This window comes from Capsicum annuum, chromosome 9 (assembly GCF_002878395.1).
Source record: "Capsicum annuum cultivar UCD-10X-F1 chromosome 9, UCD10Xv1.1, whole genome shotgun sequence".
Taxonomy (NCBI): Eukaryota; Viridiplantae; Streptophyta; class Magnoliopsida; order Solanales; family Solanaceae; genus Capsicum; species Capsicum annuum.
In genome coordinates, this window is record NC_061119.1 from 213,702,244 (window position 1) to 213,713,289 (window position 11,046).

The 11,046-nt window shown below is 34.9% G+C and overlaps 1 protein-coding gene and 12 non-coding genes across 13 annotated transcripts in view; 1 reads left to right on the forward strand and 12 right to left on the reverse strand.

The window, feature by feature from the left end:
* Window positions 1–4,539, forward strand: part of LOC107841033 (chloroplast processing peptidase) — an 8,562-nt gene extending 4,023 nt beyond the window's left edge. Inside the window, exons 2-5 of the mRNA XM_016685039.2 lie at window positions 2,154–2,291; window positions 3,567–3,653; window positions 4,039–4,106; window positions 4,200–4,539. Coding sequence (XP_016540525.1) covers window positions 2,154–2,291; window positions 3,567–3,653; window positions 4,039–4,106; window positions 4,200–4,338 — 432 coding nt within the window. The 3' untranslated portion in view covers window positions 4,339–4,539. The remainder of the gene's footprint in view (window positions 1–2,153; window positions 2,292–3,566; window positions 3,654–4,038; window positions 4,107–4,199) is intronic.
* A 3,057-nt stretch (window positions 4,540–7,596) lies between these two features.
* On the reverse strand, window positions 7,597–7,674 carry LOC124887568. Its single transcript, XR_007045334.1, has one exon. It is a non-coding gene; the product is annotated as a small nucleolar RNA U61 (small nucleolar RNA).
* Window positions 7,675–7,918: 244 nt separating this feature from the next.
* Window positions 7,919–8,012, reverse strand: LOC124887561. The gene has a single exon (XR_007045329.1). It is a non-coding gene; the product is annotated as a small nucleolar RNA Z101 (small nucleolar RNA).
* An 80-nt stretch (window positions 8,013–8,092) lies between these two features.
* Window positions 8,093–8,180, reverse strand: LOC124887574. The gene has a single exon (XR_007045340.1). It is a non-coding gene; the product is annotated as a small nucleolar RNA snoR14 (small nucleolar RNA).
* Window positions 8,181–8,292: 112 nt separating this feature from the next.
* Window positions 8,293–8,371, reverse strand: LOC124887569. The gene has a single exon (XR_007045335.1). It is a non-coding gene; the product is annotated as a small nucleolar RNA U61 (small nucleolar RNA).
* Window positions 8,372–8,516: 145 nt separating this feature from the next.
* LOC124887554 lies at window positions 8,517–8,614 on the reverse strand. Its single transcript, XR_007045323.1, has one exon. It is a non-coding gene; the product is annotated as a small nucleolar RNA Z43 (small nucleolar RNA).
* A 67-nt stretch (window positions 8,615–8,681) lies between these two features.
* Window positions 8,682–8,773, reverse strand: LOC124887550. The gene has a single exon (XR_007045319.1). It is a non-coding gene; the product is annotated as a small nucleolar RNA snR60/Z15/Z230/Z193/J17 (small nucleolar RNA).
* A 617-nt stretch (window positions 8,774–9,390) lies between these two features.
* LOC124887548 lies at window positions 9,391–9,514 on the reverse strand. The gene has a single exon (XR_007045317.1). It is a non-coding gene; the product is annotated as a small nucleolar RNA snoR86 (small nucleolar RNA).
* Window positions 9,515–9,664: 150 nt separating this feature from the next.
* Window positions 9,665–9,758, reverse strand: LOC124887562. Its single transcript, XR_007045330.1, has one exon. It is a non-coding gene; the product is annotated as a small nucleolar RNA Z101 (small nucleolar RNA).
* A 65-nt stretch (window positions 9,759–9,823) lies between these two features.
* LOC124887575 lies at window positions 9,824–9,912 on the reverse strand. The gene has a single exon (XR_007045341.1). It is a non-coding gene; the product is annotated as a small nucleolar RNA snoR14 (small nucleolar RNA).
* A 190-nt stretch (window positions 9,913–10,102) lies between these two features.
* Window positions 10,103–10,184, reverse strand: LOC124887570. Its single transcript, XR_007045336.1, has one exon. It is a non-coding gene; the product is annotated as a small nucleolar RNA U61 (small nucleolar RNA).
* A 102-nt stretch (window positions 10,185–10,286) lies between these two features.
* On the reverse strand, window positions 10,287–10,386 carry LOC124887552. The gene has a single exon (XR_007045321.1). It is a non-coding gene; the product is annotated as a small nucleolar RNA Z43 (small nucleolar RNA).
* A 292-nt stretch (window positions 10,387–10,678) lies between these two features.
* Window positions 10,679–10,771, reverse strand: LOC124887549. Its single transcript, XR_007045318.1, has one exon. It is a non-coding gene; the product is annotated as a small nucleolar RNA snR60/Z15/Z230/Z193/J17 (small nucleolar RNA).
* Window positions 10,772–11,046: the final 275 nt, after the last annotated feature.

Genomic DNA, 11,046 nt, shown 5'->3' on the forward strand with positions numbered 1-11,046 from the left:
CCCACTAAGTGGGAATACACTGGGTTTGTTGTTGTTGTTGTTGTTGTTGACATGACCTGAGCTTAAATGAATCCTTTAGTTGACACCAACTTGTTTTTTGTTTGTTTTGACATGAGGTGAAGTTAAATGAATCGGTCAACTTGTTTGAGACTGTGGTGTAGATGTTGTTGTAGTTGAACTTGAACGAAGCAGTGATGATTCATATCGTCGACCCTGACTTGTTTGGGACTGAGGTGCTGGTGTTATCATTGTTGTTGTTATTGATGTAGTTGAACCTAAATGAAGCGGTGATGATTCGTATAGCGAACCCCGACTTGTTTGTGACTGAGGTGTAGATGTTGTTGTTGTTGATGATGTAGTTGGACTTCACAAGCATAGTTGGTATTGAGTTTGGATAAAGGAGGAGGGTTAAGGTAGGTTGAGTGTCAGTCAGTCGGTGTCATTGTTGATTCGTATAGCTGACCCTAACTTGTTTGGGACCGAGGTGTAGATGTTACTTTTATAGTTGATGTAGTTGAACTTCACCAGCATAGTTGGTCTCGAGTCGGGATAAAGGAGGAAGGTTAAGGTAGGTTGAATACCAATGTCAGTGATTTTCGTATAGTCGAGCCCAAATTGTTGGCCAGAAGTGTACATGTTGTTATGGTTGATGTAGTTGAACTTCACAATCATAGTTGGTCTCGAGTCTGGATAAAGGAGGAGGGTTAAGGTAGTTTTGACTGCCGTGTCAGTGATGATTCATAGTCGACCCCAACTTGTTTGGGACTGTGGTGTAAATGTTGTTGATGTAGTTGAACTTCACAAGCATATTGGTCTTGAGTATGGATGAAGGAGGTTTAAGGTAGGTTGAATGCCAGTGTCAGTGATGATTCATATCGCTGACCCAAATAGATGATGAATATGTCGAGATGTATTCGTTAAAAAAAACGAGATGGAAAAAAAACTCCACAGCTATGACATATCGTGATATGTGTAATAGTGGGGGAACTTGTTTGGGACTGAGGTATAGATGTTGTTGATGATGGGGTAGTTGAACTTTACAAGCATAGTTGGTCTGGAGTCTGGATAACGATGGAGGGCGAAGGTAGGTTGAGTGCCAGCATAGAAATAGTCTAAGTGTCTAACTATGATGAATCAGTAAGATGAATAGAGGTGATTCCTATAAGCTGAACCCTGTTAGTTTTGGATAGAGGTAATACAATAACATACCTAGTGTAATCCCACAGGTAGGTAGGTAGGGTATGGGGTGGAGAGGCTGTTTCCGATAGTGGCAAAATTGATATATAAGGTGTTGATAAAGTTGGACACTTTTTTGTTGAATATTTCGTTCCGACTTAACTATTGACAATTCATAATTGATTTGGAAACTTATAGCTGATAAAGTAATTTGTTTTATACCTTTGGTTGCCTTTGAAGTTGAGCTTGGTCTCAATTTTGGATAACGGAGGAGGGTTAAAGTATGTTGAAGGAGTGTAAAGACAGCCTAATTGTGATGAATCATCGAATTACAAATGGTTCATGCAAGCTAACGCCTAGTAGTTTGGGATTGAGGCATAGTTGAATATATAAGTCGTTGATAAAGTTGGGGACACTTTTTGGCTGAATACTTCCTTCTTATTTAACTAATGACAATTGATTTGATTACGTTTCCAGCGTTGTATGTTGGTAGGGGAATAAAATGTTGGAGGCAATTGAAATGCAAAGGACAACATTGTTGTGGAGTTTATGCGTCTTGGCCTCTCCTGGACCTAAATATTGAATCCAAAATGAAAATGTCAGTATCAGGAAGTATAGACGTTGAAATATGGAATAGTTCGACTCTGAATATGATTTTAGTATTATAGAACTCATAGTGATTAGTAATCAGGTTTGCTATAATTAACAGTCGTAATGCATCGAATTACATTTTACTATAGCGAGAGAATTACCAGCAAATTGTATCTAAAATCGTTCTGGTAATGCGGTTGTGTACTTGTGTTACAATCATCTACAGACGATTAGCTGAGGGTACAAACATATGTTTAAGCCTCCTGAAGAATTGGTTCTTTCCATCTTATTTATCTTTTGATGTCCTTTTACGTGTGCAGTAATATGACTTGTCGATTATTTCAAAGTCATTTTGTTCGTAACTATGTTGATTTTGTGGTTTGTAGGTCAGTTACTATTTTAGAAAGCCGTGTCCCAATGACATAGTAATATTCAAAAGCCCTCCAGTTCTTCAGGAAGTAGGTTATAGAGATGACGATGTATTTATCAAGAGGATTGTTGCAAAGGAAGGTGATATTGTCGAGGTGAGTTCAATAGATGATAGAAGCAATACTACTATTTTCTTATCGCCATGAACTTGAACTGCTTAATTATGACTGGTCGATTGGTATTTCATAGCCACCACTATTTTATGTTACGTTAAATAGCTATAGAAGCAACTGAATTGATTGATAGAGTGCATGGGTGACAATACCCTCGGTATTTCGTTTCTTCTATGCTCCCTCAACAATAAGAGTTGAGTCTCTCTTTGTCAAAACCATGCACCCACCTGGTCGATTGAATCAGTATATTGAGAGACCAGACCCTTTTGTAGAAACTCCGTTTGGGTAAGGCATCTTCTCTCTGCCATTCCCGGTCTGTTGATTTATCATTTCTTTTTAGAATCTTTGCCAATAGCATTACATAGATGATATATAACCACGGGCATTACCCAAGTGTCCTGGATGTAATTGCAACCTCTAGGCTGAAATTTTGATCCATGGGCTTGAACTAGTATCTGCGCGCGTTGTCAAATAGCATGCTTCTCCGCCATTTGATTACTTCCTTTTTTCTTAACAAGTGCTCTAAGCCAGTGCCATAAAGCGTAATTACAGATTGTGCAGATCTTCTTTTGTGTGTAGGATTGCATCTTCATCATGTACAAAACCTGGTTTCACCGAAAAGCTAGCGAAAATATACATCTTTGTTTAATGACATGTGTGTTTCTTCTGCTGCCTTACAAAAAAATGCTATTTCTGTCGAGCATACCGTCCTCCTCTCCTTTTTTGTCCAGCTTCGGATCCTGTCCACTTCTACTGGTTTTGTTCTTATAAGGATCAAAACAATAATACAGTGGATCCGGCTCAACGACAATTATGGAAGATACTGTCCACTTCACTGATATGGAGAAAGATCATATTAGACTTTGCCATATTACTTTCATTTTTCATTCTTAAACATCCGAAAGATAACTCAAAATTTCAACCTGCTTCCTCATTTAATTGTTTTAGACCGACACTTTCTTCCTAACAATTTCGTCAAATTAGAACGAGAACTAGTTAGGAACTCATCGGCTGTGCAAGTGTTCTAGTTAATAGAAGAGGAATGTCGAGGAAAATTTGCCATATTATTCAAAAGAGAGACCTCCTGCACTCCCTTTGTGATGAATCTCCAATATCCATACATTTAAATCGTTGCAATATCTTGTCTTTCTCTTCCGGTTTATTTTGGAGAGGATGAGAGTAGTTTGTATTACCGAATATATGCCCAAATTGCCAGCAGTGTAAAAGGAAATATTTTGGTGATTCTTCCTAGTGCAGGTTCATGAAGGAAAACTGATCGTAAATGGGGTTGCGAGGAATGAAGATTTTATAAACGGGCCACCCAATTACGAAATGACACCAGTGGTATGTTCCGTCTTTCCTGATTCATGTAACTCGAGATCAGTTCCCTTCCAGTTCATTACCTTGAAAAGTTCTGAATATACCAAAGTATTGGCTCAACCAGATTTGACTAATACTCCCCCCGTTTCTATTTGCTTGTCTTACTTTCCTTTGTAGTCTTTGTCAAAAAGAATGCTTCTTTCCTGTTCTGGAAACTCTTGATTTTCAACTTTCCGCATGACATGTTTAAGATCACAAGATTCAAACATCTTCTTTCATTTTCTTGAACTCTGTGCCATTCTTTTTCAAAAACCTCCATGGTTGTAGCCAAAGTCTGTTGTTTAATTTCCATCTAGTGTAAGAAGAATGTATACTGTCCTTACTGTTTCTTATTCATGTCGATCTGCAGCGTGTACCTGAGAATTCAGTTTTTGTTATGGGTGATAATCGGAATAACAGCTACGATTCTCATGTATGGTGAGTTTTCCGCTGTCTGAAAACCTGGAGCTGCTCCTACAAACTCCTTGTTCGTTAAATATGCTCACGTTAAGTCTGGTTTTCTTTCAACAGGGGAGCACTTCCTGCGAAGAACATACTAGGTAGGTCCATTTTTCGGTATTGGCCTCCTTATAGAATTGGCGGGACAGTTCTTCCTGAAGGTTGCGCTGTCGACAATAAGCAGGAGAGTAGTTTAACAACGCCTCAATGACTTAGAAGTCGCGATTTTTCCTTTTTTTTTTAAACCTTTTTGGAATTGACATGAAAATGTATTTGAATTTTCTGTTCATTGGCATAGTACCATAATGTGTCTAGTTTGAAGCAGAGTGTAATGTAATGTACAATAGCAGGCATTTGACTTAGGGCTCTTATTTGAGTCTAAGGTTTATTTATATTGGAAACAACTTCTTTACCTTCATTAGTTATAGGTGAGTCTACGTACACACCACACTCACCAGACCCACGCTGGGTATGTTGTTGTTTATTTGACTTTGTGCTCTTTGTAATAATCTATGCCTTCCCTATTTCTCAATTGTATCGAAGATTTGACTAATAGGTTGTGTTGTGTCGACATCCTTTCATCAACCATTTTTTTTAGTTTTTAGATATCCAGACGAAAAAAATTTCAATGAGAATAGGAAATCAAACTTACCAATGATGGCAAATTGGCAGTATGCAAAGCAGTTTTGCAGTTGATTAGACAAAAGACTAAATATGACACAATTACTACTTACTCCGAACATGACCCTAAATAGGAAAATGTGAAGAATGCAAATTGAGTTACGATAGAAGGCTCGTATCAAGGCATGCACACAGCTTGTTTCTTGTCTATTGTTGTCTTGAGCTGGGGTATATCAGAATCAGCTTCTATACACATACAAATCTCTACCCACCCCAAACCTCTCACTTTGGTGAGTTGCCTTTCAAAAAAGGTGTCAAATACAACAAAAAACATCTACTGTGAGAGCATAATATCAGGCAGTCTTTGTAACATAGGACATTATTATATTTTTCTTAAACTTAAAACATGTTTTTTCTCACATATTCTTGGTGAATAAAGAGTGAAAATAGCTAGATAATCACTCCCCAAGTGCAACAAAAAGCTGAAGAAAGATGGCACTATATCAAACACTATACATTTGTGCTGGCATAAGCTATTTCTTGTTACATTGTGAAAGAGCTACATATAGTACGCTAAAACGCCCATACAGCCTATGAACTGCTTAAACCTGTCGAGGGAAGAAACTTCATTTTCTTGAACACGCATTCCCAAATTAGCAATGTTTCCATGTCTGTAGGGATGTCAATGGAGCGGTGCAGGTGCGGAGCAAGTTAAAGTAAGATTTTTATTAAATGATGCGATGCATGTTGCGAATATATGCGGATTTAAAATAAAAAAAGTTAAAAATTAATATTATTCTCGTTAATATACCTAAAATTATATGTATTCTTTACTTAAAAATTGATGATACTTAAAATAACATGTATAACACTACAAATAAATAATCTTATAGTAGCTTTTTTAACATCTCTATTCATTTAATAAAAATATATTATTTGATCATTATTTGTACACGTTATACTTTTTAATAAATCATAGTGAAAAGTAATATAATAAAAATTAGTTATTATTTTCTAATTGTAGATTTTAAAATATTATGATTTTCAATGGAGTTACAATTTTTTCAAAAAAAAAAAGGAAAAAATCAAAACACGGGGCGGTGCAGTACGGTTATGCACAGGTATAAATGTGAGACGAATTTATGCAGGTTTAAAGGTGATGCGGTGTGATGAATTTTAAAACTTGCGAATTTAGAAACAACCCGAACACCCACACCGCACCACACCATTTTCATCCCTACATGTATGTGATCTTCATAGCTCCTACCCGAAGATAAATCAACTGTTCCAGATTCGAGGTGCCACTCAGAGCACCAGAATAAAAGACAACATTCAAATACGCAGTCGGGAAAATTTTACTGTGGGCCAGGAGTGCCACGTAATACTAGTGGGAGGGTATTTTTCAACGAGGAAAAACGTAGTGCCCACTAGTCTTTTCGAGAAAAAGGTTAAAAACATTCTTGTACTCTGATTAATTAATTAACTTTAATTTTGTGACAGTATGGGATCAAATTTATCCTTAATATTATCAAAATAAACAAAATTACCCCTCCAATAGATGAAATCCATCCAAATTAACTGTTTTCAATTAAATAAATAATTTTCACTCATCTAATCTATTTTTAACCAACCAAACCACCTAATTAACTCTCTTCCCAAACACCCACCCACCCATTTTCTCTAACTTAACAGCCATCGTCGTAAATGGGCAACATCTGTTGTTGAAAAAATGATTCTGTTGTTACTTTCCTTCTTCTTGGAACCCAACAACCTTTCTAACACCAATTTCCTTGGTGAAAAATAAGAAGAAAAAGATAGGTGGATACCATTTCGTCCTATATATACTGAACATTAGAAATTTAATTAAAATTTTTTTTTTTTTTTTTTGAGAAATGGTATCTTCCTCCTTGAGAATCTTTGTTCCTCCATGTCAAGAAAGCAGTTGACGACTTGTGTGGAGCAGACGATTTGGGTAAGCCATTGTTGCGTTGCTCTATCAGGTAGGGTGTGTGGAAAGCATCTTGCTGAAAAAATTGGGATTAATGTCAAGAATTTTGTTCTGATTCGTGTGTGGCTGTTCTACCCATTTCCAGAGGTGACAGTTGATTTGGGGAAAATGAGTGTGTTAGGAAAGAAGATTAAGTTAATTAAGTTCATTGTAACAATTTTATTTAGTAAATTTAACATCATACTATCACAAAGGGTTAAAATTAACCAATTAATCAAAGTAGAAGGATATTTTTGACCCTTTTTCCCTTAAAAATAACATCCCACGGCTATTACGTGGTACTCATGAGCCATAGTAAAATTTTCCAATTTTTATGCAGAAAAATAGAGTGCTCAGAGCTTCTTAGACGGTAGTGTTGTCAACAGACCAAAAGTCTCAAACGCAAAATTTTGCATCAGATATAATACGTCGATCACTACTTTTGCATCCTCGACTGAAGGGAGGTTGGCCAAGAGAGAATCAGATATAATACGTCGATCACTACTTTTGCATCCAAATATTGGGATGCAATTCAGATGACAATAAATACCCCATCATTTTCTCTTTGCCAAAGACACAAAATTAAGCCATACTGCTGATAAGAAGAAACCTCAGCAAAAGCAAAGATGGATCAAATATAGCCATCATTGGCTCAGATGGAACCTCTTGGATGCCTAGAGGTTCCCTATCATAGACGCTTGGCGCAGGCCATGAAGTTATTCGCAGATCGAGATGAATTACAAGAACTGCTGGTTCAAATACTTGAAAATTCTGTAATAACTTATTCCTCCTCGAAATGGAGGAGAAAATTTAAAGAAAAACGAAAGAAACATGTGAGTAGAAATTGGGAAAAAAAAGTTTGTGCTCAGAACTTCTTAGAGGGTTGTGTAAGCCATCACAGATCGACGTCTCCGACACAAGAATTTTTCATCACAGCAACATAAATGGAAAGATAATCTTTATAAGTAATTAAAAGGACCACAAATTTAAGACATAAATATATAACCAAGAATGACATAACTCAATATCAACAAAATATAGATGGAATTGGCAAGAAATGAGTTTCTTTTGGCAATTACGTTCTCCTGTAAGTTTAACAAATGACTATATGCACTCTATCCCCTCCCCATCATCCAACATTTCCCGTCCCAACAATGTCTTTTAAATACAAAGTCAAAAAGTTTAAGGGCATCAGCTCTCCAAGGTGACAGCATCAATGAAAGATTCAGACGCAAATTACCCATTTACGATATATAAAATTTCATCATATGCCCATAAAATTTCAACGTTTTTTTTTTTAAAAAAAAAAAGAATAAACAAAAAGGGACATATTAATGGAAGACTATAATTAATTTGAACGATCAGAACCTGTCGGGATTCACTCTTTACATCATAAAATGTATTTCAGTGGATTGACAGACTTATGAATTCTATCATCACTTCGTTCGACCTCTAACAGAAATTAACAATGCAAGTATTTTAAAGAAAATCAGAGTACTTACAACAGAGAAAAGACACTACACAGAAAATATTTGCGTTGAAACTTAAAAAACACAAGTGCTCAGAACTTCTTAGAGGGTAGTGTAAGCCATCACAGACCAAAAGTCTCCGACACAAACATTTTTCATCACAGCACGATATATACATATATGTATACATATATACACATACATATACGCATACAGGCGCGCGCACACACACACACATATATATAATACTCAAATGTTATTGCAAAATTAACACCAACTACACTGGGAAAGTAAGTAAAAAGTTTAATTATAGGACTCAGTTTATGGGTGGTGATATATCAGAATGGTCGTCAAGGTGGATTTAACACCATTACGACGAACGAGACCAATGATATAAGTCGTCACAGTCCATTAATCATTTCAATTTTTCAAAAAACAATATAAAGTACCCCAAAAAACATATTTTCAACAGAATTAAGGAGTCATCAGATAGGAGCGAAAGACTAAAAGAAGTTTCATAATCACCAAGGTTTCATTTGAACTATGCTTCTAATCATCATATGACCCATTTAATTAAGTAATAACACCAATGAAAGAGCATTTTTTTTCAATTAAGAATAACCATAACAACATACACAAAATATTCCCACAAAGTGGGATCTGGGGGGCAAAAGAGTACATAGTCTGTACCACTACCTTAGGGGTGAGGGAAAAAAGGAAAAATATGAGTGGCCTCATAGAGAAGATTAGGCTTTCAACATGATGAAAATTCAGTCATATGCTTGTCTATAATAGAAATTTAATCATTGGCCAAGGATATTAAAACAAATATATCTGACAAAAATCCAAAAAGCAGAAATAGAACCCAACAAACATCTAACAGAGTTCACCACTGTTATAATGGATTAGCCAAAGACTCCTACTAGGAGATCTTCGAGGTACCTAACTACACAAGCATTCCTGTCAAAGACTCTAATGATCATATAAATTGAAGCTATTTTAGATAAAAGTAAACTTAAAATGTATACCTAAACAACTTGAAATCACAACGTTCTGTCATCAATGGCGCCAATCTGAGCACCGTAAAGAAAACGTGCCAAACTAAGTTCAGCTGAGAAATATGAACATATCCACTCTATAGAGAATATTGCACCATAATAATTGATGGGGGTGGGGTATGGGGTGGAATGTAGCGATTTGTTCGAGGCCGTAATCAATACAAAAAAAGTTTGAAAGGCACGGAGAATCGCTAAAGATATCGCCAACCTTCAATGCAAGTGTTTTGTCATTTTTGAAAGACACCCTTGCTCTGCAAATTGGCTTTCATCATAACTAAATGCAACAAAATGAATAAATTTGAAATCCATGAACATGAAACTCATGTTGGATTCTCCAAAAACACACTAATCAGAATCCAACACGCACCCATTGACATTTTTGAAGTGTCCAAACAACAGATTAAAGGGCATCAGTTCTCCAAGGTGATAGCATCAATGAAAGATTCAGACGCAAATTACCCATTTACGATATAAAAGATTTCATCCTATGCCCATAAAACTATAAATTTATAAAATAAAAGTGCAAAAAAATCACAGTTAATAAAGGATTAATTATTTTGAATGATCAGAACCTGTCGGGATTCACTCTTTACATCATAAAAATGTATTTCAGTGGAGAGACAGACTTATGAATTCTATCATCACTTCATTCCTTATCAGACATAAATTATCCACATTACTTAACTATTCAAAAATGCCAACAGAGGTGCGACATCATTTTTGGAGAGTCTAGCAACATAGTAAATTATTACTACTAGAAAAACACAAAGTAATGAAATAACTATAACAACAAATAAACTAAATATCAACAGCATTTGAGCTAAAATTGGAAATATGATATACCTCAGAACTTCTTAGAGGATTGTGTAAACCATCATAGACCAAAAAAAGTCTTCGACACAGGAATTTTTCATCACTGCTACTAAATAAGAAACTAAAAAGAGCTAAAAATTAACACTTGATATACTACTTAATTAATATTAACATCAAATATGATTAAAAAAGGAAGTGAATTAACATTAAAGGACTCAGTTTATGGGTGGTGATATATCAGAATGGTCGTCAAGGTGGATTTTATACACCATTACGACGAACGAGACCAATGATATAAATCGTCATTGTCCATTATCAATCTCAATTTGCCAAAATAAAATTAACAAATAAATTACCTAAAATGTCAGATTTTTAACTAACACAAGTTGAAAGAAAAAAATAACCTACAAATAAATCACCTAAAATATCAGTTTTTTAATTAACACAAGTGAAAAGAAAAAAATAACTTACAAATAAACTACCTAAAAATCAATTTTTTAACACAAATAAAAAGAGTATTGAATAGATTAACCATTTCAATTTATCAAAAAAATAATATTGACACTAAATTAACTAAAAATTGAATTTTTAACACAAATGAAATTGAGTCATCAGATAGGAGCGAAAGACTATAAAGAAATTTTATAATCAAAGAGATTTCATTTGAACTATGCTTCTAATCATCATATGACTCATTTAATACATCAATAAATACAGCAAAAAAACAATTTTTTAAAAAAAATTATTGAAAAAAAAAAATTAAAATTGGCCTCATAGAGAAGATTAGGCTAACAACATGATGAATAATTCAGACATATGCTTGTCTATATTGATAAATTTTAATCATAGGCCAATGAAATTAATTAAACAAATAAATCGAATAAAAATAAAAACAAATAAAACCCTAGATACAGAAGAATGAGTGATTGAGCTAAAGGGGTTGAAGGTTTGTTTATATAGAGAAAAAATGG